At 46.5% G+C, this 26208-nt stretch overlaps 2 protein-coding genes across 2 annotated transcripts in view; both read right to left on the bottom strand.

The window, feature by feature from the left end:
* Positions 1 to 9129, bottom strand: part of C1H5orf34 (chromosome 1 C5orf34 homolog) — a 28982-nt gene extending 19853 nt beyond the window's left edge. Inside the window, exons 1-3 of the mRNA XM_075262386.1 lie at positions 8968 to 9129; positions 7291 to 7380; positions 3940 to 4481 (exon numbers count right to left, since the gene is read on the bottom strand). Of these exons, the coding sequence (XP_075118487.1) occupies positions 3940 to 4481; positions 7291 to 7380; positions 8968 to 9129 (794 nt within the window). The remainder of the gene's footprint in view (positions 1 to 3939; positions 4482 to 7290; positions 7381 to 8967) is intronic.
* A 6757-nt stretch (positions 9130 to 15886) lies between these two features.
* The window catches only part of PAIP1 (poly(A) binding protein interacting protein 1), a 45376-nt gene continuing 35054 nt past the window's right edge, over positions 15887 to 26208 (bottom strand). The window contains exon 11 of the mRNA XM_075269051.1: positions 15887 to 24179. Coding sequence (XP_075125152.1) covers positions 24083 to 24179 — 97 coding nt within the window. The 3' untranslated portion in view covers positions 15887 to 24082. The remainder of the gene's footprint in view (positions 24180 to 26208) is intronic.

Below are 26208 nucleotides of genomic sequence, written 5' to 3' on the forward strand. Positions count from 1 at the left end.
GATGAAAGTGATAAAGGAAGTAATAAAGAAAAAAAAAATAAAAATAAAAAAATAAATATATATATATATATATATATATTTTTTTTTTTCTTTTTCTTTATTACTTATATATATGTATAGAAAGACGACGAATGGAAATAAGGTGTTATATGAGGGTTTTACAGGAAATACTCCAAGCCCATGTGAGGAGGGGGAGGTGCTAAATGCCTCAAAAGGGGGTCCATTAACACCCTCAAAGGAGGGGTGGCTTCAAATATGGTGTACAGACCCTGGAGCCCATCTGTTTAGCTGGCAATATTAAAATAGTTGCCTGACTCAGAAGAAAAGCCCAGGGCTTTTAGAAAAATGTTGGAACATATTAACGAGACATTTAATTGTACATGGTTAGACCTTGAACACATTGTTGCTTTCAAAGCAGGAGATATGTGTGCAAGCATCGGTATCTCTGTCTTGCTTGTTAGCAGAGAATGGATGTAAAGCATTTAAAGGAGTTGTCCCATCACAAGGATCCTATCTATACTGCTTGTTAATGTGGATGTAAGACTTTTCCTAAATACACTGCTTCAGCAAAACTGCTTTGTTTGTCCATTATATCACTTTATTCAATTCATTGTTGACACAGCCCTTGACTTATCTGGTCAAAAATCAAGTGATGTATCTGCTGCTCTCAGGGGGAGGGAGGAGGGGCTAAGTGCACGGGAGCAAGCCTGGAGAGGGGGGGAAGGGGCCGCCAATACAGACCCGGCATCCTCTGTAATAGAGAGGCGGATGCCGGGGAGTGTAGACGCCGGCACAGATGCCTACAACATCGCTACGCTCTTGCCCTGCATGAAGCCAGCAGCGGCAGGAGCGATGTTGCTATTTCAGAGGGAGGGGGGGCGGATAATATAATGGCCCCCACAGTGCTCCACATGTAATATAAACACCACAAAGTGCCCCCCACACAGTCATGCTTAAAGGGATTGTCCAGGCAAAAATGGACAACCCTTTTACAGGTTAAATAAGCTAGGGGCAGTGAAAAAAAAAAAAAAAATACTGAACCGTCCCCGTTGCCCTCCTGCACCAAGCCTCCTGGCGTTATGCTGAAGCCGTTGATTGGCTTCAGCAGTCATGTGACTGGACCTGAATGTCACTACCTGTGACATCACGGGTCCTCAATCAGAGGCTTCAGCACAACGCTGGAAATGACCCAGGACAGCAAACGAATCGGGAGGCGAGGGATGACAACGGAGGAACTGGGACAGGAGAGTATGTGTTTTGTTTTTTTTTACTGTCCCAAACATATTTAAACTTAAAAAATTTAGCCTGAACAACCCCTTTAAGGAGATAGCTGCATTCATTACTTACCGCTCTGCTCCATGCTTCCTCTCTGCTCCAAGACATGCTGCGATGTCAGAAATCAGCACCTGGAGCAGAGAGGCGAGTACTGAAAGCAGATTACGACTCACCCCCTGCAATGAAAGTCTCCATCAGTAATGGGGAAGCCATCACTGCGCATGTAAAGTAAGAACGTTTATCACAATGACTCGTACCCCCAATAATAGAGGGTATACCCCCATGGGATAGACATACTATGGGTTGAGATCCACTGTTATATTTTGTCGCAAAGCTGATAGTGTTATGAATTCAGCGCACTTTCATTTTTGTAGGCATCTGCCCCAGTTGCAGAGATATCGGTGCCACCAGTTTTATTTTGCACAGAGGAGTTGGCCTTACAGCTCAGTATCCCCCCTGACAGTACAAGACTACAGCAAAGTACTGTCAGGGCAGCGCATCGGGGTAGATTCCTGCAAAACTGAAAGTGTGCTGAATTCACTCAGCTGTGCAACAGTATATTACAGTCTATATCTTAGAGGGCAGGAAAGGTTCTCTTTAAATAAATGTGTTTGATTTCTCCCCTTTATAGAAAACCAACATGGGTACCCAGAAGGGATGGGGAAGAGAAATCAAACATAAGGCCCTTTTGTGGAGCCCTGTTTGAGTTCATAAAGCTGCTTCTCTTCATAGTACACTACTGAAGAATAGGCCGCAGAGAGGTAAGTGATCTGAATAGGCCCCAGAGAGGTAAGTGATGTGAATAGGCCCCAGAGAGGTAAGTGATGTGAATAGGCCCCAGAGAGGTAAGTGATGTGAATAGGCCCCAGAGAGGTAAGTGATGTGAATAGGCCCCAGAGAGGTAAGTGATGTGAATAGGCCGCAGAGAGGTAAGTGATGTGAATAGGCCGCAGAGAGGTAAGTGATCTGAATAGGCCCCAGAGAGGTAAGTGATGTGAATAGGCCCCAGAGAGGTAAGTGATGTGAATAGGCCCCAGAGAGGTAAGTGATGTGAATAGGCCGCAGAGAGGTAAGTGATCTGAATAGGCCCCAGAGAGGTAAGTGATCTGAATAGGCCCCAGAGAGGTAAGTGATGTGAATAGGCCGCAGAGAGGTAAGTGATCTGAATAGGCCCCAGAGAGGTAAGTGATCTGAATAGGCCCCAGAGAGGTAAGTGATGTGAATAGGCCCCAGAGAGGTAAGTGATCTGAATAGGCCGCAGAGAGGTAAGTGATCTGAATAGGCCCCAGAGAGGTAAGTGATCTGAATAGGCCCCAGAGAGGTAAGTGATGTGAATAGGCCCCAGAGAGGTAAGTGATGTGAATAGGCCCCAGAGAGATAAGTGATCTGAATAGACCCAGAGAGGTAAGTGATCTGAATAGGCCCCAGAGAGGTAAGTGATCTGAATAGGCCCCAGAGAGGTAAGTGATGTGAATATGCCCCAGAGAGGTAAGTGATCTGAATAGGCCGCAGAGAGGTAAGTGATCTGAATAGGCCCCAGAGAGGTAAGTGATCTGAATAGGCCCCAGAGAGGTAAGTGATGTGAATAGGCCCCAGAGAGGTAAGTGATGTGAATAGGCCCCAGAGAGGTAAGTGATGTGAATAGGCCCCAGAGAGATAAGTGATCTGAATAGACCCAGAGAGGTAAGTGATCTGAATAGGCCCCAGAGAGGTAAGTGATGTGAATATGCCCCAGAGAGGTAAGTGATGTGAATATGCCCCAGAGAGTTAAGTGATCTGAATAGGCCGCAGAGAGGTAAGTGATCTGAATAGGCCGCAGAGAGGTAAGTGATCTGAATAGGCCCCAGAGAGGTAAGTGATGTGAATAGGCCCCAGAGAGGTAAGTGATGTGAATAGGCCCCAGAGAGATAAGTGATCTGAATAGACCCAGAGAGGTAAGTGATCTGAATAGGCCCCAGAGAGGTAAATGATCTGAATAGGCCCCAGAGAGATAAGTGATCTGAATAGACCCAGAGAGGTAAGTGATCTGAATAGGCCCCAGAGAGGTAAGTGATCTGAATATTGCCCCAGAGAGGTAAGTGATCTGAATATTGCCCCAGAGAGGTAAGTGATCTGAATATTGCCCCAGAGAGGTAAGTGATCTGAATATTGCCCCAGAGAGGTAAGTGATCTGAATATTGCCCCAGAGAGGTAAGTGATCTGAATATTGCCCCAGAGAGGTAAGTGATCTGAATAGGCCCCAGAGAGGTAAGTGATCTGAATATTGCCCCAGAGAGGTAAGTGATCTGAATATTGCCCCAGAGAGGTAAGTGATCTGAATATTGCCCCAGAGAGGTAAGTGATCTGAATAGGCCCCAGAGAGGTAAGTGATCTGAATATTGCCCCAGAGAGGTAAGTGATCTGAATAGGCCGCAGAGAGGTAAGTGATCTGAATAGGCCGCAGAGAGGTAAGTGATGTGAATAGGCCCCAGAGAGTTAAGTGATCTGAATATTGCCCCAGAGAGGTAAGTGATGTGAATAGGCCCCAGAGAGGTAAGTGATGTGAATAGGCCCCAGAGAGGTAAGTGATGTGAATAGGCCCCAGAGAGGTAAGTGATCTGAATAGGCCGCAGAGAGGTAAGTGATGTGAATAGGCCCCAGAGAGGTAAGTGATCTGAGACCTACCTGTGCATGTGTGCAGCAGGACATGTAAGAGGTAATGCCCTCGGTAAAGCAGTCCCTGCTCTCTTTTCTGCAGTGTTACAGTCAGACATAGTCTCCTCTGTGCCCACAGACCTCTTGATATCGCCATATTGGGCCAACTCTTGGTGGGTGTGAAGAGCTATGTCCATGGGATACTGAAATAACCGTGGACAGTCGGCCACAGAGAAGCGCTGCTCCAGCCACGTATACCGGGAGGCGTGCTTTGTCAGACATGTCGGAGTCTCTTCTTGTAGGACACAGGATGAATATTTCGATCTTTTGATCCCTGCTGCTTTGGGGTTAGCATTCACTTTATTGTGAGATGACGTTTCCGGAGCACAGGGGGCGCAGCTGAGCTGACATAAAAACCTCACTGTGATTTCTTTCTGTAGAGCATTCATGTATAAGTGAGCGTGTCCATCCAGGGACAAAACTTTCACCCTGCCGTCCTCCAAACGTGTCACATAACCAGCGGGGTCCTCCAGACTGGGCCAGGTCACCTCAGAGATCTCAGCCAAAAGAGTCTGAAGAAAGAGAAAAAGTCAAAACTCAAAACTCAGTTTACACATCCAGGTTATGTTCACAGTCATTTTAGCAACTTGTAAATCAGTTTCATTCATGTGAATGTGGTATCACAACTCCCTGCACAAACCTCCCCATTCAGATGAATGAAGCAGATTTTTAGTTGTAGAGTTTTTTTTTTTTCAGATTTGCTGCTTGGCCATGGACATGAATGGGTATATAACAGGGGTAGGGAACGTACGGCTCTCCAGCTGTTGCAAAACTACAACTCCCAGCATGCATACTTGCTCTGCTGTTCTTGGAACTCCCATGGAAGTGAATGGAGCATGCTGGGAGTTGTAGTTTCACAGCAGCTGGAGAGCCGAAGGTTCCCTACCCCGGTATATAACAACCTATTTACACGTACCACATGTAGTAGAAACATGCGTCTATACTAATCCTGCACTAGCTGGGAGTTGTAGTGGCCCCTGGATTTAGGAGAGTTGCAGGTAGCTTATGGAACATGTGACAGCTGTGTTTTCCAGACTGAGCCCCATCCCAGGGACACGTCTCTACGTATCATAGTCATCTATGACGCTATCAGTCACCGCTTCACTATTGGCCTGTTCTGTACATGACAGCAGTCCCGTAGTGGGGCAGTGACTATGGCAATGTGGGACGTGGCCCCTGGACTGGGCTCAGTCCAGGAAATACAGTCTGTATTTCATATAAAACATTGAGAGTCCTCATTAGTTGATACCTTTTTCAATGGCTAACTAAAATGATGACAGATTGCAAGCTTTTGGGGCTCTGGGCCTCTTCCTCAGGCATAGTGACTATGACGGACTCAGACTATGCCTGAGGAAGAGGCCTAGAGCCCCAAAAGCTTGCAATCTGTCATCATTTTAGTTAGCCATTAAAAAAGGTATCAACTACTGAAGACTCTCAATGTTTTATATTTCATATCTACTGGCTAACACGGTACAAAGATATTTTTCTGTATTTCATGGAATGAATACATCTGTCGGACCAAGTGTGACTTCAGACGGGGACTCCGCTGCTCCATTTCAAAAATTATAGAGCAAGTCTCATCAACCCAAAAGAAATGAATGATGCGCAGAAGGCACTCGGATGTCTTCTGAGTGTGATCCAAGTGTTTTCCTTTAAAAAGATCAGGCCCCGCATGGTCATGAGTATGAGGCCTAAAACGCATCTGCCTGAAGGTACAGTGTGGAGTAAGCAAATGTACCTCAACTAGTCCTGTGGGGGACACTTCATCATGCTAGTCATACAGTCTGGGTAGCTATTTCGCCACTAACTCATGCCCACAAGGCAGGATTACAAGTCACCCCACATTAGAAGCCCCTCTCCTCTCTCCATAAGACCCCATGCACAAGACGGAGTGTGCGTCCGATGTGGGGCAGAGTTAGAAGTGAAATCCAAGTGCATTCCGTTACGCATTCACATCTATGGGGGCTTCCAATCCGTTCTGTTACAATGACATGACACAAGATAGGACCTGCTCTAGATCCATCCGTGTCATCGAAACGGAATGGATCGGAAGCCCCCATAGACGTGAATGCGTAACGGAATGCACACCGAGTATCACTCGACTGCAAACTTAACCCCACTCAGTCTTGTGCATGGGGTCTAACTGCACCTGATATTTATTTATTTATTTATTATGCTTACTTATATAGCGCCATCATATTCCGCAGTGCTTTACAGATATTGTCAGTCACTGTCCCATATAGGGCTCACAATCTACATTCCCTGTCAGTATGTCTTTGGTGTGTGGGAGGAAACCCACGCAAACACGGGGAGAACATACAAACTCCATGCAGATGTTGCCGGATTTTTGCAGGATTTGAACCTAGGACTCCAGCGCTGCAAGGCTGCAGTGATGACTACTGAGTCACCGTTCTACCCACCGTGCTGATATCTCACATAGGGTTGTTACAGCAGCCCAAAATCCTGTCTGATCCTTCTGCGTTTCTGCACATACCCCCATGCCAGCTGTCTCTCCGGCAGCGTGCACGGAGTACTCTGACTTCCGAGTGCAGGAGCCAGGCACATGGGCAGAGACATAGAAGAAGCTGGGCCAGGGTGAGGCGGCTGTGACTGCACCGGTCTGAGACTTCAGGCACAGCTAGGGAGAGAGGAGTGAGATGTCTGACATAGGGGAAACATGGCGATCACACCTTATAGGCATACCGAAATAACCTCCTGAGACGCATAACTAGCACGCCAGTGATGTACAACTACAGAATATGTGTCTGGTTCAGGCTCTGTTCACACCAATATGGAGCCTTCCATGTATATATTTTATTTTTTTTAATGTAGATTATCAGCCCCATATAGGAATCACAATGTACATTTTTCCCTATCACTATGTCTTTGTAGAATGGGAGGAAATCCTGCAAACACGGGGAGAACATGCAAACTCCTTGCAAATGTTGTAAATGGCAGGAATCGAACCCAGGACTCCAGTGCTGCAAGGCTGCAGTGCTGACCACTGAGTCACCGTGTTGCCCCTTATGTATACATCCCTGTATAGACACAACGTGGCTGAAAGACTCCCAAGAATAGCGTACGACATTGCAACACCGACTGATTTTCTATATGTAATACCGACATATGCCGTCCCACAGGGCCCCATATGGACGCTCAACCACCAGAAGGTTTTTCGGTCATAGACGTAGGGTCTTATGTAATGGGAACAAGGCCTAAGGTGATCAAAGTCTGCACGGGAAGCACTTGGAATATGAACTGGCCCAAGATATGCTACACTGTGTCCATCATGGCTCGTAGTGTTATTACAGCAGCACGTACCGTGATCCTCCCTGAAGGTACGAGGCTCGACGGTAAGAAGGGACGGCTGGAGAAAGTGTTACGGAAGTTTAACGCCTGAAGAACTTGTTCCTAGAGATGAAGAAGAGAAAAATACTAAATAACTAATAAAATACTGAAAATACTACAAATATAATGCACAAGATATATAAGGGGGAGTTCACACGGAGTAACGTGCCGCGTGATGTGGCATGTATACGGCGTGTGAGACTTTGAGCGCCGTAAACGCTCCCATTGATTTCAATGGGAGAGTGGATCGTATACGTCGCGTTATTTTGCAGCCGTGATTCTTCTTCCGGCTTCTTCTCTTCAAATCCCGCGCCTGCGTAGTAGCGCTTCCCTCCGGAGAGCTACTGTGCAGGCTCACTCGCGAACTGCCATTAAGTAAAATGGCGAGTGAGCCTGCGTAGTAGCACTCCGGAGGGAAGCGCTACTACGCAGGCGCGGGATTTGAAGAGAAGAAGCCGGAAGACACGGAACCAGAGGGCGTTACTACAAGAAGACAGAAGAGGCAGGCATGCCCGAAGCTGACGTCGCACCGTGCATCCCCGCCCATGGTGCACGTTCGGTAAGATTTGCATATATGTTTTAATGCTTTTATTTAAAAGTGGGACTGGGGGTTAATATAACATTTACGGGGCCTGAATAGCCTTCTTAAAGGCTACTCACGCATATGTGGGGCTCAATTAGAATTATTTTGCTGATAGAGCCCCTTTAAATCCACATGAACTAGCAGTATAGATAGGATGCTTTTCATGGGACAGCCCCTTTAAGGCCGGGTTCACACCAGCGTCCGGTCTCCGCTTTGTGGGTTTCCGTCTTCTGCTGACAGGAGACGGAAACCGGGAATTCAGTGTCCGCCTGTGAGTGCGCGTGAGCGTCTTCTGGTCTCCGCGGCAAAAGTGTAAAAAACGGACATGTAGGACTTGGTGTCCAGTTAAAAATAAAAACAAAAAGTTTTTATTTTTAACTGGGCACCAAGTCCTGCATGTCCGACTTTGTGTCTGGTTACAAAAAAGCGGTTTCGCCGCGGAGGGCAGAAGATGTTTACGGGAGGTCACTTTGCAAACCCATTCAAGTGAACGGGTTTGAAAAGTGACCGCCGGGTTTCCGTCTCCTGTCCAGTCTCTTGGTCAGGAGACGGAAACCGGGCGCAGGTGTGAACACGCCCTTATCTGTTCTCACGGACACACAGACTGAACAGAAATCAGTTAATCAATGTAAAATGGATTGACGTCTGTTAAATACGGATCAGTGGGCTGGGAGAAGATAAAGGCCCCATGGACAGGACCGAGTGCGCTGTAGAATAAAGCGAGTGTCCTGTATTCTGTGAGGGACCCTGCTTACCCAAGCAGCCCCCTGGAATGGAAACCCCAGTGCAGATTTGGGCTCTGTTCACACTAGCACCATGATACCAGTGTGAGCAGGGCACAGAGGGTTGTTATGGTTTTGTAGCACGCCGCAGTCTATGTGACATTATATGACTGATATGGCTTATATATGGAGATAAGATGATAATACAGCCAGGCACAGGGATCACACCTCACTCACTACCAGTGTGACAGGGTGTCAGTATATACTGCTCTCTCTTCAACCAACTTTATTTACACCGTCCTGCGGATGCAGCAGAGCATTGATCATACACACGGAGCGTCTCACCCTGCAGTTACTGGTCACAAACTCGGTCCTGTGCCGCCCCCTCTCCGGCCTCTCGTACATGAACTCGCTCCCGCACGGAGACAGTAAGAGCCTGGCCCCATCCCGGTACTGCACCTCCACCGCATCGTCCGCGTACAGGAACAGATCGCACGGGGCCGACATGCTGCGTCACCGAAGGTTCAAACGTCCCGGCCAAACCGGGCCCCGCCCATCAATGCGCTGATTGGCCGCGGTGCAACCGAGCAAGGCTATTAGAGCTGATGATTGGATGAAGGCGGCGTTACCATGGTAGTTGGGGAAGCTTCTTTTTTCTTGCGCAGTACACGGATCCACCTTACTGCGCATGCGTATTTTTTTCTATCCAATAGCGGGGTCTCCCCGGCTATATTACGTCAGCGGTGGGCGGGGCTAACCACTTAAATCCCGGCCGGGGCTTAGCCCGCAAGTTCTGCACATCTGTTTTCCTGCTACAACATGGAGCAGCAGCTGCAGCGCCCGGTGAGTGAGGAGGGGACCGGATGTCTGGATTCCTTGTCTTCCCAGGGTCCTCTTACCCTGCAGCCACCGGACCAGATGACTCCAAGTTCCCCACATGCCGAGCAGGAACTGGAGGTCGGACAGCATACCCCCTGCAGGAGCCTTGCATGCACCTTGCCAGCTGAGAATGTTGCACCTGCACCAGCACTTTCAGGATCCCAGAAACGTTCAAGGTCCCAGGACTCCCAGTGCTCGGATCCCGGCTCGGCGTCCAAGTCTGCAAGGCACAGTAGCCCCGCACGCAGCAACAGTAGCCCCCACCGTACACGGCGTAAGTCCAATGGCCGGTCATCTGCCAGGAGTCAGCCAAATCATCGTAATTCCAGGTCCCACCTGCACAGCAAGAGGCGCTCTCTCAGGGAATGGTTGGCGTTGCGTTCTTCATACTCTTCCCAAGTTTCTTACAGAGCCAGGCGGATGCGCGACCGTGCGCGATCTCTGAGTCGGAGTGTTGGACGAAAACGCAGGTCTACCCGCTCTCAGTTTTGGTGGACTAAACCTGAGGTTTCAGATATTATTGAAGAAATTTTGAAAACGTTGGACGCGAGCGAACCGCCCGAGCCTGTTCCACCATTCAGAGAACCGTATAATGGCGGCGTGGCCCCGTTGGGCACGCACTTGTCAAAGGAGGTTAGAGAGAAAATTGTGAAAGGTGACCTTATGGATATCTGGTCATTACTATCGCCAGACCACGCCACGGTGGAGACAGTGCGAAGACGTGGTAAGAAGCCTAAAGTGGCGAAGACTTTTGCCAATTGGTTGCAGGCCTTCTCTACGTTCTCATCTGTACTGTGCCAGGCTGATCCTGACATGGGATATGAACTGTTTGTATATTTAGATGGCGTTTTGGCAGTTCAGAACTTCTATGGGGGATCTGCATGGTTGGCATTCAATAAGACATTCTGGCGCCTTTTTGTGCGTCACCCAGAGGTTAGTTGGAACTCAAAATATAGTCAGGTGTGTATGCATCTCATTAAGAAGTCCTATTTGTCAGGGACACGCCCTCAGCCTCCATCCCCTATAGGAGCGGCATTGCTCAGAGCAAAATTGCGCAGAGGAAGTCGTCGTCGCGCCACTGTAGTCTGCTGGGGGTTCAATAAAGGAATCTGTGGCTTTAACCCATGCTGTTATAGACATGTGTGCAACATCTGTAGGGGAGCTCATGCGGCTTTGCACTGCCCAAACAGGCCCCCAAACCAACTAGGGGTTAAGTCAGAGGGACCTATTGAGTATAAAAGAAAGCTGTGCTTCTTACCCGGGTAACCCAAGAAGCAGACGTGCTAATACGAGGTTTTTATTTTGGTTTCTACGTACCCCATATTGCAAGTTTATCTATTACATTAATAGACAATCTGAAGTTTAGTTTCTAAGGACCTGATTACAGCACAAGAATGGTGGAGCCCTCATTCCTGAACTTTACAATGTCACCCTTGGGCCTGGTCGCCGAAACAGGAGGAAGGAAAATCCAGACCTCTTATATCCCACCCACCCGTATTTTCTTTCTGTGAAGTTGTATTTTGCTATAATGTGCTACTTGTTGTTTTCTGCTATCAGGTGTCACAGCAGCATATGGCAGGACCTTGTCCCCCTTTCAGCAATGGAGAGGACTACAGTGTCACCCGGAAAAACATCCAACTTGTGCCCACCTGGGGGGACACGTCGTGCGCTGGCAAAGGAGGGGGTTACAAGGTTCTGCTTATGTGTGCTGTTTTTTTTTTTTTTAATTGTTTTGTTTTTTGTGTAATAAAGTTGTGGCTGACCGCCACTTACCCATAAAATTGGTCTGTTCTTATGTTATTGTTAAAACATGGGGGGGGTCCAGTATGGCTGGTCTGGGTATAGGTCCATGTATGTTTGCCTCGGCAACTCTACCGCCCAGTGGCGCCTCTCTATGGCCAGTGTCGGTTTAGTGAGCGTATTCTGCACAACTCCTTTAGGTTAGGGTCATGCAGTGTAGTCACATGGCAGAGAATCCAAACCTGTTAGATTTTGGTCACAAGTTGAATGCAACTATTTGTTCATTACCATAGTCTGGCTGTAAAAACACTGCAGACGTTTCAATTATACCTATAGGAAGACCAGCAGCATTTCTATAGGTATAATGAAAGCAGAATGTCCACAGAGGAAAACTGCAAACATTCTGTGAAAATTGCTGCAGGAAAAACTGTGATTCGTTTTCACCGTGGTTTTTCCCGTAGCAGCTCACAATATGGGGCCTTGATTTAAAAAAAAAAAAAAAAATCAGCATGAAGGAAACCTTAAGGGCTAGTTCACACGGGGGCAATGAGGCAAATTTTGACAGCAGACTTCGCCTCAAAATCTGCCTCTGGTCTATGGAGACTGCGATATGACCTTTCTTCAGGCGGATTCTGCCTGAGGAAAGTAATAGAAGTGAATGGGAGGCAAAAAACACCTAGTGTGGTTTTTTTTTTTTTTTTTTTTCAGTCCATTCACTTTAGGGGAGGGGAAAACTGCCTGGCGTTTTCTGAAGCAGTTTTTACCGAAAACTGCTCCTAAAAACGCCTCAAGGTCAAAAAACCGCTTCCTAATTGGGAAGCGTTTTTTTTTTTTCAGGACCAAAATAAGCTAGGTGGTATTTACATGTGAACTAGCCCTAAGGTAACTTCACACAAGTTTGTTTTTTTGTTTTTTTTTTGGTCCAGAACCTGAAACGGAGTTCACGTCAGGTTCCGGATTAAAAAACAAGTATCTGCGTCTGAAGGCCCGTGCACTGCTCCGGCATCCAGTTGCGCACTCCACTCCGGATTAGGCCCAATGAATGGGCTTAGTCCAGAGGAGGGAGTGTCTTAAGGCCGAATCGCGAGGCGAAACGGTCTGAAGAGTGAGCAAATCACTTCATTTACCGGGAGCCGGAACAAACGGCTCCCGGAAAAAAGAGCAGACCAGTTCTTTTTGGTCAGGATTTTGAGGTGAATACGGCCTCAAAATACTGATCAAAAAACCCCATGTGAACTTACCCTAAATCCTGCATGTCAGTTAAGCAATGAACTATTGGGTTGGCTTCTGTGTGTGCACTAGTCCTTATGAAAACAGACCCAGGTTTTGGAAAAGCTGCCGGCATGACCTCATGAAAATGGCGTTCCTATACTGATAACACTGTCTGTAGGTGACATTAGTCTGGTTGCTGTGTATATCATTAAAAGAAATTAATACAATTACATAAAAACACTACTTACCCTTGCTGAGAGTAGCAACAGTATCCTACACCCCCTCTCCCAGTGATCATCTGCCATACAAAAACACAACCACAGGGCAACACAGTGGTTAGCACTGCAGCCTTGCAGCGCTGGAGTCCTGGGTTCGAATCCCACCAGGAACAACATCTGCAAGGAGTTTGTATGTTCTCCCTGTGTTTGCATGGATTTCCTCCCATTCTACAAAGACATACTGATGGAGGGGAGGGGGTACATTGTGATTCCTATATGGAGCTCGCAATCTACAGAAAAAACAAAACCGCACATGGGCCTGAACCGTCACATCGTGCACTACTGGCAGCACAGAGGTTAAAAAATAGCTTTAGAAAGAAACGCGTTCAGTACCAGCAAAGACAATGAGATTTTGGTTATTCTCATCCGCATATTGCAAGTATTAGGAAACGGCTACAGAAAATCTTTTTTTTTTTTTTTTTTTTTTTCAAAAAATACATGTGGCATTGCAAGTATTTTCCCTATAGATTTAATAGGGGAAGGAAAAAAAAGCTGAGAAAATGCTGGCACTGGACTGCTTGACCGTGTGCATGGCATTATGAAGTCTGAAGACTACCAACACATTGTGCAGCATAATGTAGGGCCCAGTGTGAGAAAGCTGGGTCTCCCTCAGAGGTCAGGGGTCTTCCAGCAGGACAATGACCCAAAACACACTTCAGGTCAGCACTAGAAAATGGTGGTGAGAGAAAGCCCTGGAGACTTGTAAAGTGGCAGCAATGAGTCCAGCCCTGAATCCCATAGAACACCTGTGGGGGAGGGGGAGAGATCTCTTGGTGGCAGTTTGGAGAAGGCCCCCTTCACATCTCAGGGGGGACCGCGAGCAGTTTGCCAAAGAAGAATGGTCTAAGATTCCAGCAGAGCCTTGTAAGAAACTCATTGCTGGTTACCGGAAGCGGTTGTGCGCAGTTATTGTGTCTAAAGGTTGTGCTACCAAGTATTAGGCTGAGGGCGCCAATACTTCTGTCCGGCCCATTTTTGAAGTTTTGTGTAAAATGAACAATGATTTGACTTTTTAAAAAAAATCTCTTTTGTGTTTTTTCATTGCAAGCAAAATAAATGAAGATATTACCAAAGAGTTTGTGCTTGCAATCATTGTCTGGAAGACAACGAGTATTATCTGACAGAATTGCTGCAACATCTGATCTGTACAGGATCCGGGTGTCAGATCCCAGCAGATCACTATCCTGCAAATCAGGATATCAGTTCATTGATATTAAAACTCCATTTGAGCCCAGAAAACCACTTTAGGTGAAGGTCCCACATTGTGGAAACGCAGTATTTTTTGGTGCGGCTTTTTTGCGCCAAAGTCAGGAGTGGCTATGAAAAGGAATGGAAAATATAAAAGGAAGCTCTTAGAGGTTTCCCTTCTGTTAAATCCACTCCTGACTTTGGCTCCGAAAACTACAGAAAAATCTGCAACATAAAGGGTTGCGCAACGTGGGGCTTCAGCCTTAACCCTTTCCCGCTAATGACATTTTTTGATTTTCATTTTTGACTCCCCACTTTCCAAACTCCATAACTTTTTTATTTCTCCGCTCCCAGAGCCATGAGGTCTTAATGTTTGCGGGACAAATTTTTTTTCATGATGACGCCATTAATTATTCTGTATAATGTACTGGGAAGCTGAGAAAAAATTCAGAATGGGGTGGATTTGAAGAAAAAAGTGCATTTGTGAGACTTTCTTACGGGGTTTGTTTTTACGGCGTTCACTGTGCTGCCCAAATGACATGTCCCCTGTATTCTATGTTTCGGTACGATTCTGGGGATACCAAATTTCTATGGTTTTATTTACATTTTAACCCCTTAACAAAAATCCAGACTGTGCCCCCCAAAATTTTTTGTCTAAAAGTCGCCATATTCTGACATCTGTAACTTTTTTATACTTCCGTGTACGGGGATGCATGGGGCGTCTTTTTCTGCGGGGCCGGGTGTACTTTTTAGTTCTACCATTTTGGGGAATTGCTTTGGCTTTGATTTGAGGCAAAACAGTGGAAAAAAACGGCGGTTTGGCACTTTTGACTTTTTTTTTTTCCCGCTACGGCGTTTACTGTACAGGAAAAAGATTTCTATAGATTTGTAGAGCGGGCGATTTCGGGACACAGGGAGACCTAATGTGTAGGTGTTCACAGTATTTAACTACTTTTATATGTATTCTAGGGAAAGGGGGGTGATTTTAATTTTTAATACTTTTTAATTTTTATTTTATTTTTTTGCATTTATTAGACCCCAAGGTCTGACCGCTAATGCAATGCATTACAATACTAATGCATTGCAAAAAATCGTCATTTCCTTTGCAGGTTATATAGAATAGCTTGCAAAAGAAAGCTACTGCACACAGGCTGGGGAGCCTTTACAAGGCTCTCGGCTGTCATACCAACGCTTGCTCCAGGGGGCGGCTTTCGTTGGAAAAATGGCGGTGCACACGCGCCGCCACAAAAATGGCGCCTTGGTCAGCTTTGACCGAGGCGCCAGAAGGGTTAATGCCCATGATCGATGGGGTCATTAGCGCATGGTGTCTGCTGTATGAATCAGCAGACACCAGGCGTCTACCATAGTTAAACACCCAGCGTCCTAGTGAATGGAGATCAGCACTTTATTCACTTCTATGTGGCCTGCAGGATGTTGGGAAGGGGTTAAAGGTTTTCCCATCTGGACATTTCTAACTATGTCCATAGCATATGCCCAATAGAGACAGGTCCCTGAGGTAGGCCCCACTATCTGGAGAACATGGCCTCCTATAGAGACACAGCTGTAGCAAGGAAAAGCGTGGGAGAGGGGAGCTACGAATAAGGAAACAATTTCTAAAACGCGTTAGCTGTTCCTCTGTCCACCGAAGGAGTGTCACCTAGATGTTGTACATCATGCAATTTTAATGGAATTATGTTAATAAAAGGAAAGATTTTTTAAGGAAGTGGCTGGTTGCTGGATTTACTTCTTAAGGATTCTCCTATAGAGACACTTGGCCCCATTGCACAAGGTCTCTCCGTTCGCTGGTATAGGAGTGTCGTGGTGAGATTCACATCTATTATCCAGTGGGTACAGCCATATTTTTGAAGTATTAGGTGTAAGGAAGTTTGTGGGGTTTTTTTGCACTAAAGTAAAGATAGTGAAATATTCATCATGTCAACCAAACTCCACATTGGAACCAGGCAAGCTCATGTAAAATCTTTTATTTACTATATTTATACAAGGTAGAACCCGGAAAATAAGAAAGATAAATAAGACACAACAATGAATGTACAAAACAAGAGAAATCCAGGCCGGCGCTGACCACACCGGGGTAGACAGCATCTGACTATGGTAAAGTAAGGTTCATGGTGAATGAAAAAAAAAACACATTGAATTGTCAATAGGAAAATGTGGAAGGAGGACAAAGCTCAGATACCGACACCCATCTAGAGGCCTCGGGATCCTGGAGTGGATCAGTTCCTTCTTACGATATTGATACCTTAGGTGGGGTATCCATCTACCTGCATGGTCCATTTGTTGGGGTCAGACCATTGGGTCTCCCAGCGATCAGGAGAGAAGGGGGCAACGTCCTAGTGAATGGAGATCAGCACTTTATTCACTTCTATATGGCCCACAGCAGTGTATGGAGCGCTGGTCACAAAAGCACACTGGCGCTCCATTAACAAGGAGGCTTTAGGAGGGCTACCAGTCCCCTATTCTCATCACTGGGGAACCAGGAGTCAAATACTTATCCTGTGGATAGGGAATAAGTGCCCTTAATGGATCAACCCATGTCAGGTTACTTTGAGTCCTTATAGACAAGGGGGTTTAGTGTCCCAAATCGTCCGGTTTTAAATCCATCCATATCCATATAAAAAAAATAAACCTTTACACTTCTCTAGAAACGAGTCTGATGACTTTCAGCGGACGTATCTCTGGGGCTCCCGATGCCTGCACAATTCTTTACAGAAGTAGAGGATGTAGACCCCAGCTTCACTGCGCCAGTGCGGAGGGTATCGCGCATGCGCACTGAAGCTGAGGTGTTCTGCCCCTTGTGCGAGGGGGAGAAAGCTTATTTTTTTATTGCAGGCACTGATGGCTTTATAACAGGGTCATTTGGGACACTACAGATCTTCAAAAAAAATAAAAAATGCCACACAAGTCTATTATAGTTGGAGCAAAATTAAAAACCCCACTAATACACCTGAAAAATACCTAAAGGGTTTTCCCAGATCAGGAAATGCACCTACACCTCTCCTCCGTTCCTGCAGCCAAACATTGTGAATGGCTGCTTCGGTCCCTGCTTATGTGAAGTCAACCCTGCACCCGTGCTGTATGCAAACAGAGAAGTAAGAATGCAGATCAGCCTCAGTACATTGTTATATTCTACACCTACGCTGGTTACATTAAGGGTAAGTGCACACGCCGTATTTTGGTCCGGAACCTAAGCCGGAGGCCGCGTCAGGTTCTGCACCAAAATACGGGTAGCTGCGACTGGATGCTGTTGCAGTGCACTGGCATCTAGTCGTGCACTCCGCTCCGGATTAGGCCCAAATGAATGGGCCTAGTCCGGAGGAGGGAGTGTCTTCAGGCCCAATCGCGAGGCGAAACGCCTGAAGAATGAGCATGTCGCTTCTTTTTTTCTGGGAGCAGGAACAAACTGGCTCCCATGGATTTGGATGGGAGCCGTCTTTTTGGTCAGGATTTTGTGGCGGATACGGCCTCAAAATCCTGACCAAAATCCCCCCGTGTGAACTCAGCCTTAAAGGGGTTGCCCAGCGAATTAAACTTAACGGACTACCTCTGGAAGTTTCGTCATGCTGTAGCCAGGGTTGCGGATTCCAGTTTACGTGATTGGAACCAGCTCTGCCCTCTCCAGCTTTCACACCTTTGCTATGGGGGTTGGCTTTACTATAGTTAGCCAGCCCCCATAGCATAGGTAGGAGTGACCCAGGTTTGGGGGGGGGGGGGCTGGTTCTGATCATGTGACCACACTCGAACCCCTACATAAAGAAACCGGTAGAGGATGTCAGGTATATTTAACTTCCCAGACAGCCCTTTAAAATTACTGGTATTTTTATTTCTTCTTAGTGTAACCAACCTAACTTAATTTTTTGACAGCTTTTGTGCCATTACCAAATTTTGGCTCCTTTTTTGTAAAACCCTGCACTGACATCTGCCTTGTTTGGCTGTTTATTCCTATCTGATATCTGTATTCTGCTTGTATAGGTCTGAGGGGGTCACTTCATACAGTCGCCTCTGGGGTATAACACAGAACAGGGATTTTATAGGTTACAAAGGTCGTCGTTCTACCGATATTATTTCCAGAGATATTACCAGTTGGATACACAGTCAGGATTAGGATATTTCTATGCAGCTGCTCCCGACCCGACTAGTGATATCTCCATAAGTAATACAGATAGAACTGCCATCTTGGTGTCCTATGAAAGCTGACAAGTCTCTTTCATAGGACACCCAAATCGCTGTTCTGTGTTTTCTAAAATGCTCAACATACAAGGGCCTACCCATCTGTACGGGGTGAGAAGGAGTATACAAATATCAGCTAGCAATAGAGAAACCAGCGAACGCAACGCATTTCAGCACTGGATTCCACAGAAAGGTGCCAAAATGTGTTAACGTAGAATACAATATTTATTAATGTCACATCTAAAACCGCTTATGGTCTCAAAATGTGACTGTCTGCAAACATGACCTCACATCAGACCCCCGCTGCGTGTGACTCCTTCAATGCCTTTCTATGGAGTGTTTGAGCAAAGATATAAGGCTAAGGTCTTGCTCAGATTATCTTATCCTACCCAGATGTTTCTGAAGGATCAGACCCCATATTTAGGCTATAGTATTTGATGGAAATTGTGCAAGGGAACAAGGAAAATGTTGTACAAGTGTCAGTAAAGGACGGACCTCTCTCTATAAGGCAAATACCATTGTAAGGGGTATTATAGTTTATCATAGAATTGTTATACTTTGCATATTGAAAGGTTTTACAATTGTACATTCTAATTTCCATATGGATTCCTTATAGATATCAGTTGTGGCTATCGTTCCTGGTCATGTGATGGACACATAAGTGCAAGGCTTGTTACGACCCACTGTGCTGGGCGATACTGTACTGGGTGATGTTACCTCGATTAATGACAATTCTATAAGACATGCCCCTATAGGCTGAGGGGAACCTCGCAAGGTTATCCAATTGACTTGTCCAGACTGAACACATCCAAACTGAAACAGTTGTTAAACTTTGGGCTCTCTTCTCACCCAAGAATATAATTGGTGATTATATATATATATATACACAGGGTTATGCACCTCTCCTGGGCCTCCTGAATAACGTCAGGGATGACTGAGGCCTATAATAGGGTCTAAGTGGTCATGTGGGTCAGACAACATTGTCTCTGTGTCACAATACCACATGACTGCTAAGGTCAAATCACAGCAAACCCAGATGTCATTCAGGTAGCTAGAAGAGGACCGGACTAGTGTCGGAGCCTAGGAGAGGTTAGTAGCGCTGGCTGTTTGTTTCACATGGGCCTCCTCTAGACTCCAGAGCATAATAGCAGTTCTGACTCAGACGGAACGAAACTGCATGTAAAAACTTGCACCTATGGTAATAACTGAACCAAAATAACACGCACAAAATCACATTGGTTATCTGGATTGATGGTCGGTTTAGTTTATTTTTTGATGAATTGCTCAGCCCTACACTGAACTGTAACAAAGCATGCGCTCCTGTGTGAGTATCACATGACTAGGACAGATCTTCCATCACACGATGAGTAACCTGTAATGGCTGACACTAATACCCCTTTGAATGGGTTTTCCCATAGGTGATGTAACTGATCGCTGGGGTTCCCATCACTGGGCCGCCCGCCATTTGAATAGAGTGGTGGTCATACATGCTGCAGCTACACTTAATCTTTGTGGGACTGATGTAGATAATGGAGTACAGTGCTTGGCTATCATCACCCGTCCCATAGACTCTGAATGGAGATGCAGCATGCATGTTGTACCACTGCCCCACTGAAACAACAAGGGACACAGGTCCTTAGCCCTGACTCTAACCTATCTATGTGGAGGGCTGGGTTGACATGCTGGATTCTGCCAATAGACTCCCTTTAAAAAACAGAGATGTGGCGCTAGCCCTGCACTGAAATTCTTAGGACCGCAGGGACCCGGGCAATCATAAAGTGACAGCATATCCTAAGAATATGCCATCCATTTACATAATGGGAATCCTCCATTATGTATACCAGGGGACTGATTGCTAAGGGCATGTGACTATGTGGTGTCTTAGAAGGAAACATGATCAATAATAGATAACCTTAAAACTCTAGGAATGGTGTTCTGCTGGCACAGCGATGGATGGGTGAAGGGTGCTGGGCAGACTCTCCATTCATTTTCGGTGTTCTTGTTTGTTTGCATATTGGGAGTAACATCATGAACATGTTAGACTCAAATAAAGATGATAAAAAGCAATCCCCTGCACGCTGTATAATGCTTCGTTTTATAGCGAGTCTCATCTCCCCCAGCTATTGTATACCTATAGCTCTGTATAAGCTCTTAGTACAAGTCAGACCATACCTGAAACATAGATATGCACGATAATCATATATGCAATTGAGGTCAATGGAGCACAGGATCCCTGAGCACAGCTGAATCATCAGTAAACAGGCCCATCCTGGCTTCTTGTTCGCCCCCCTAGGCAGTGGAAGATCAGCGCCATACATCCCTGACATCCTGTACATGCGCAGTACTCTATACGATGCTGATCTGCCACTGACCAGGGGACCGAACAAGAAGCCAGGATGGGCCTGTTTACTGATGATGTGGCTGTGCTCAGGGATTGAAGACAACGCTCCCTGTGCTCCATGGACCTCAACTGCATATTGGTTAGGTTTTTTTACACTCATCACATGGGTTCACCTATATGTCAAAGGTGCGGTTTCATTTGTATTAAGAGCCTGCACAGCACCATAGCAGTGGTTTACGGTGGCTGGGGAAGTGATAGACTCCCTTTAACCTCTTAAAACTGCTGACAGTGCAATATAAAAGGACAAGGAGGACAGGGTACACATTTAAGTGGCAATGGTCAAGCATGTGACCAGGGTGTCTGCATTCAACACACCCCCTTGACCTCTTCCTTCTGCTCCAAGTGAGGTCTCTAATGCTCAGACTGCTAAAAGTATCATATGGAGGGGAAGGGGGTTATTCTGTGCAGTGTCCTGGATATGCTTGGTATCTGCGACCGTATCATCAGGAACATTAAGGTTGAGGCCCCACATTGCAGATTTTGTTGTGTTTTTTTTTCCTGCTCAATCCACTCCTGATTTTGTCTGAAAAAACGCAGCAAAATCTGCAACAAAAAAGCTGCATTTCTGCAACGTGGGGCCTCAGCCCCAAATGAATTAGGATAGGACACTAGGACAGGTCATCAGTATCTGATCTGTGCACCGGAAGCTGCTGTAGTGGACCTAAAGCCTGTGCCGCTCGCTCCTATTGAAGTAATAGTAACGTTGCAGCCGCTACGTGTAATCTATAGCGTTGCTACTCCTATTACTTGAATAGGATCACTCTCTATCCACTGCAGCGGTTTCTGGCGTCAGACACCCACAGATCACACATCCTCTAGACAGGTGGATAGTTCAGCAGTATGAAAAAAGTCCATTTGGGCCTGGAAAGCCCCTTTAAAATTTGTATTTTGCAGTCATGCAACGTGTACGACCATCACTCCAGTTTACCGGGTCCTCTATAGAGCAATGTCAAAATGGCTGACAGCCACAGCTATAAAACGACATCGGCTGAACCCCCCTTAGTACCAAACTGTGGTCCTCTAACAAGTACCTTACAACTACTTTAAGACCCCCCCCCCCCTCCAATTGCACCAAGGCCTGCACATACATTATGCCCGCCCGGGCAATAAAAAACGTATTTAGTTGAAACGTAACGTACAATACTGACTCCTTCTACCATATTTTGGCTGTAAGATTTCCTCCCCCCCCCCTCCCCCTACAGTGTATAACACAGCACAAGTGGATGAACGTCCTGAACATACAGAGTAATTATGGTAAAATAAATCGCTTTTTTTATTTGTAAAGTTTCTATGTCAAGTACAGAAAAAAATATAGCTGAAAACCTTCCGGAAATAAATTAGTCAGGCTGAGTTGGGGGGAGGGGGGCGTTCGTTGAGGAATACTGAGTTTTGTCATAGGCTCTAACCCACAAAAAGCCATGCAGATTACCTGGCCAGAGCAACTATCAAACCCTTCAGGGTAACAGCAATGAAAGGGTTATCCTCATCTTATACAGGGACGGACATCCGGGGGCGTCCTCTGGTAATCCCACTAATCTTGAGAATAAAGGGGTGGCGGTGCTGGTGTAGTTATAACTGCGCAGAGGCCTACCTGGTCACTTAAAGGGATGAGTCATCAACTGAAGAGCAGTGGGGTCCAACATCCAGGTCCCCCACGAACCAGCTGCGTAAAGACATCACAATAGACAGGTTTGCCCTGTGGCATCATTATAAGAAACCAAGCCCAGTGCCGTATATCTGTATCCAGGCTGTGTGTGATATCACAGATGAGGTCATGTGATCAATGAATGGGACATGTAAGGTAGAAGTCCATGGGGGGGGGTTCTAGATATTGGACCACCGCTGATCTTCAACTGACCTACCCTAAGGATAAGTCATCAGTTAAAAGTGAAGGCAGTACAGGCAGATTTTTGCTCCACTTAAAGGGGTTTTATTGGATTGTTAATTGATCACTTATCCTTAAGGGTAGGTTAAATAAAGACTAGTGGGGGTCCAACAGTCGGTCTCCTAACCAATCTGTTAAAGGGATTCTGCCATTAAAATCACTTATTTTTTCCCTCGATCACACGTAGGAATAGCTTTAAGAAAGGCTATTCTTCTCCTACCTTTAGATGTCTTCTCTGCACCACCGTTCGGTAGAAATCCGGGTTTTCTTCTGTATGCAAATGAGTTCTCTCGCAGCACTGGGGGCGGGCCCAAGCGCTCAAACAGCACTGGGGGCGTCCCCAATGCTGCCAGAGAACTCTCCAGCGACATTTCCATCTTTGCCTGGAACAGCCCCTCCCTGCGTCTTCTTCCGGAGCTGAGTTCAAACTTCTAGGCCTCAGGCAGAGCAGACTGCGCATGCCCACAGGCCACAAGAAAATGGCCACTTACACAGTAAGCAAGCAGCCATTGTCTTGTGGCCTGTGGGCATGAGCAGTCAGCTCTGACCGAGGCCTAGAAGTTTGAAGCTAGCGCCGGAGGAAGACGCATGAAGAAGCCGTTCCAGAAGAAGATGGAGGAGTCACTGGAGAGTTCTCTTGCAGCATTGGGGACGCCCCCCGTGCTGTTTGAGCGCTTGGGCCTGCCCCCAGTGCTGCGAGAGAACTCATTTGCATACAGAAGAAAACCCGGATTGCTACCGAACGGTGGCACGGAGAAGACATCTAAAGGTAGGAGAAGAATAGCCTTTCTTAAGGCTATTCCCACGAGTGATTGAAGAAAAAATGTGATTTTAATGATAGAATCCCATTCACATGTCAGTTTCATAACAAGAAACCAAGCACAGTGCCATATACTTTTGTAGAGACTGTGCTTGGGTATCACAGCTCAGCCAATTCACTTGAATGGGACTGAGCCGCACAGGCCACGTGACTTATGAATATAACATGGCCTGTGAAATAGAATACTGCCACTGCTTCAAAAAGCTGATCCGTGAGGGTCCTGGGTGTTGGACCTCCGCTGATCTTCAGTCGATGACTTATCTTAAGGATTGGTCATCAATTAAAAACCCCCTTAAATAGGTCACTGTAGGTACCTGCAGACTGGGCGTCTGGGGGGGAGGGTGTGAAGGGGACACAGCACAGCACCAAGTCTGCAACCCCTTTGTTCTCCTGATAGGTGGGAATCCCAAAAGACGTACTGCTGAATACAAAGTGACCTATTCTAGTGAGATGCCACCACTTAAGGAAATGTTAATACCCTTCTTGATGAAATGTGACTGTAAAATGGGCCGACCAAGTTAGGAAAGGTTTTTTCACCACAATGTGCCGTTGGAATTAAGGTGTTTTTTTTTGTTTTTTTTCCTTTTTTTTTTGTTTTTAATGCAGCCAAGAAAAAAAAAAAGTAATAATAATACACTGTTCTTTTAACTGAACAGAAATGAAACTCTAATATTTACACAAATGTCGATATAACTTACAGGGTATCAGCGTACACTTTTTTGGCATTCACTTAAACAAAAGAGTTTGCATAAATTTCTAGGTCTGAGATAATCTCGAACGTAATAATTTTGGTGCAAGAATGATACGTCTGCCCCATGTGCTAAACGGCGTACTGAACTTGCCATAGTGGGATTACTATGTCCATGTTTTCACTGTTTTCTCTTGTGTTCTGACTCCAAGCAGAACTTTTCATAAGCTTCTTGCATCTCGGGGTCCATTTCATCGTCCCCTAAGTCATCGAGGAACCTGAACGGAGAAATGTGGTATTGAATGAAATGTTATCGTAGACTGTACTGCCACCTACTGGACAAAACCCTGCACTGCATGTGCAAACAATACAATCATGTCTGATCCGGGATTGATAGTAGCAGCCACGTGTGTTTTGACCAATTGAGGGCACACAAAGTGTACATATGTACATATTCAGACACATACAGACAAGTGTGTGTCTATCTATCGTTATCTATCTACTTGTTTTTCAGTGGCGTAACTAGGAATGGTGGGGCCCCGTGGCGAACTTTTGACATGTATGTCACTATGTCCCATAGTGGCCCCTGCACACAGTATTATGTCCCATAGTGGCCCCTGCACACAGTATTATGTCCCATAGTGGCCCCTGCACACAGTATTATGTCCCATAGTGGCCCCTGCACACAGTATTATGTCCCATAGTGGCCCCTGCACACAGTATTATGCCCCATAGTGGCCCCTGCACACAGTATTATCCCCCATAGTCGCCCCTGCACACAGTATTATGTCCCATAGTGGCCCCTGCACACAGTATTATCCCCCATAGTGGCCCCTGCACACAGTATTATGCCCCATAGTGGCCCCTGCACACAGTATTATATCCCATAGTGGCCCCTGCACACAGTATTATGTCCATTAGTGGCCCCTGCACACAGTATTATCCCCCATAGTGACCCCTGTACACAGTATTATGCCCCATAGTGACCCCTGCACACAGTATTATCCCCCATAGTGGCCCCTGCACACAGTATTATGCCCCATAGTGGCCCCTGCACACAGTATTATATCCCTTAGTGGCCCCTGCACACAGTATTATGCCCCATAGTGGCCCCTGCACACAGTATTATATCCCATAGTGGCCCCTGCACACAGTATTATGTCCCATAGTGGCCCCTGCACACAGTATTATGCCCCATAGTGGCCCCTGCACACAGTATTATCCCCCATAGTCGCCCCTGCACACAGTATTATGTCCCATAGTGGCCCCTGCACACAGTATTATCCCCCATAGTGGCCCCTGCACACAGTATTATGCCCCATAGTGGCCCCTGCACACAGTATTATATCCCATAGTGGCCCCTGCACACAGTATTATGTCCATTAGTGGCCCCTGCACACAGTATTATCCCCCATAGTGACCCCTGTACACAGTATTATCCCCCATAGTGGCCCCTGCACACAGTATTATGCCCCATAGTGGCCCCTGCACACAGTATTATATCCCTTAGTGGCCCCTGCACACAGTATTATGCCCCATAGTGGCCCCTGCACACAGTATTATGCCCCATAGTGGCCCCTGCACACAGTATTATATCCCATAGTGGCCCCTGCACACAGTATTATGTCCATTAGTGGCCCCTGCACACAGTATTATGTCCATTAGTGGCCCCTGCACACAGTATTATCCCCCATAGTGACCCCTGTACACAGTATTATCCCCCACAGTGGCCCCTGCACACAGTATTATGCCCCATAGTGGCCCCTGCACACAGTATTATATCCCTTAGTGGCCCCTGCACACAGTATTATATCCCATAGTGGCCCCTGCACACAGTATTATGCCCCATAGTGGCCCCTGCACACAGTATTATGCCCCATAGTGGCCCCTGCACACAGTATTATATCCCATAGTGGCCCCTGCACACAGTATTATGTCCATTAGTGGCCCCTGCACACAGTATTATATCCCTTAGTGGCCCCTGCACACAGTATTATCCCCCATAGTGGCCCCTGCACACAGTATTATGCCCCATAGTGGCCCCTGCACACAGTATTATATCCCATAGTGGCCCCTGCACACAGTATTATGTCCATTAGTGGCCCCTGCACACAGTATTATATCCCTTAGTGGCCCCTGCACACAGTATTATGCCCCATAGTGGCCCCTGCACACAGTATTATCCCCCATAGTGGCCCCTGCACACAGTATTATCCCCCATAGTGGCCCCTGCACACAGTATTATCCCCCATAGTGGCCCCTGCACACAGTATTATGTCCCATAGTGGCCCCTGCACACAGTATTAT

This window comes from Leptodactylus fuscus, chromosome 1 (assembly GCF_031893055.1).
Source record: "Leptodactylus fuscus isolate aLepFus1 chromosome 1, aLepFus1.hap2, whole genome shotgun sequence".
In the NCBI taxonomy this organism is placed as follows: Eukaryota; Metazoa; Chordata; class Amphibia; order Anura; family Leptodactylidae; genus Leptodactylus; species Leptodactylus fuscus.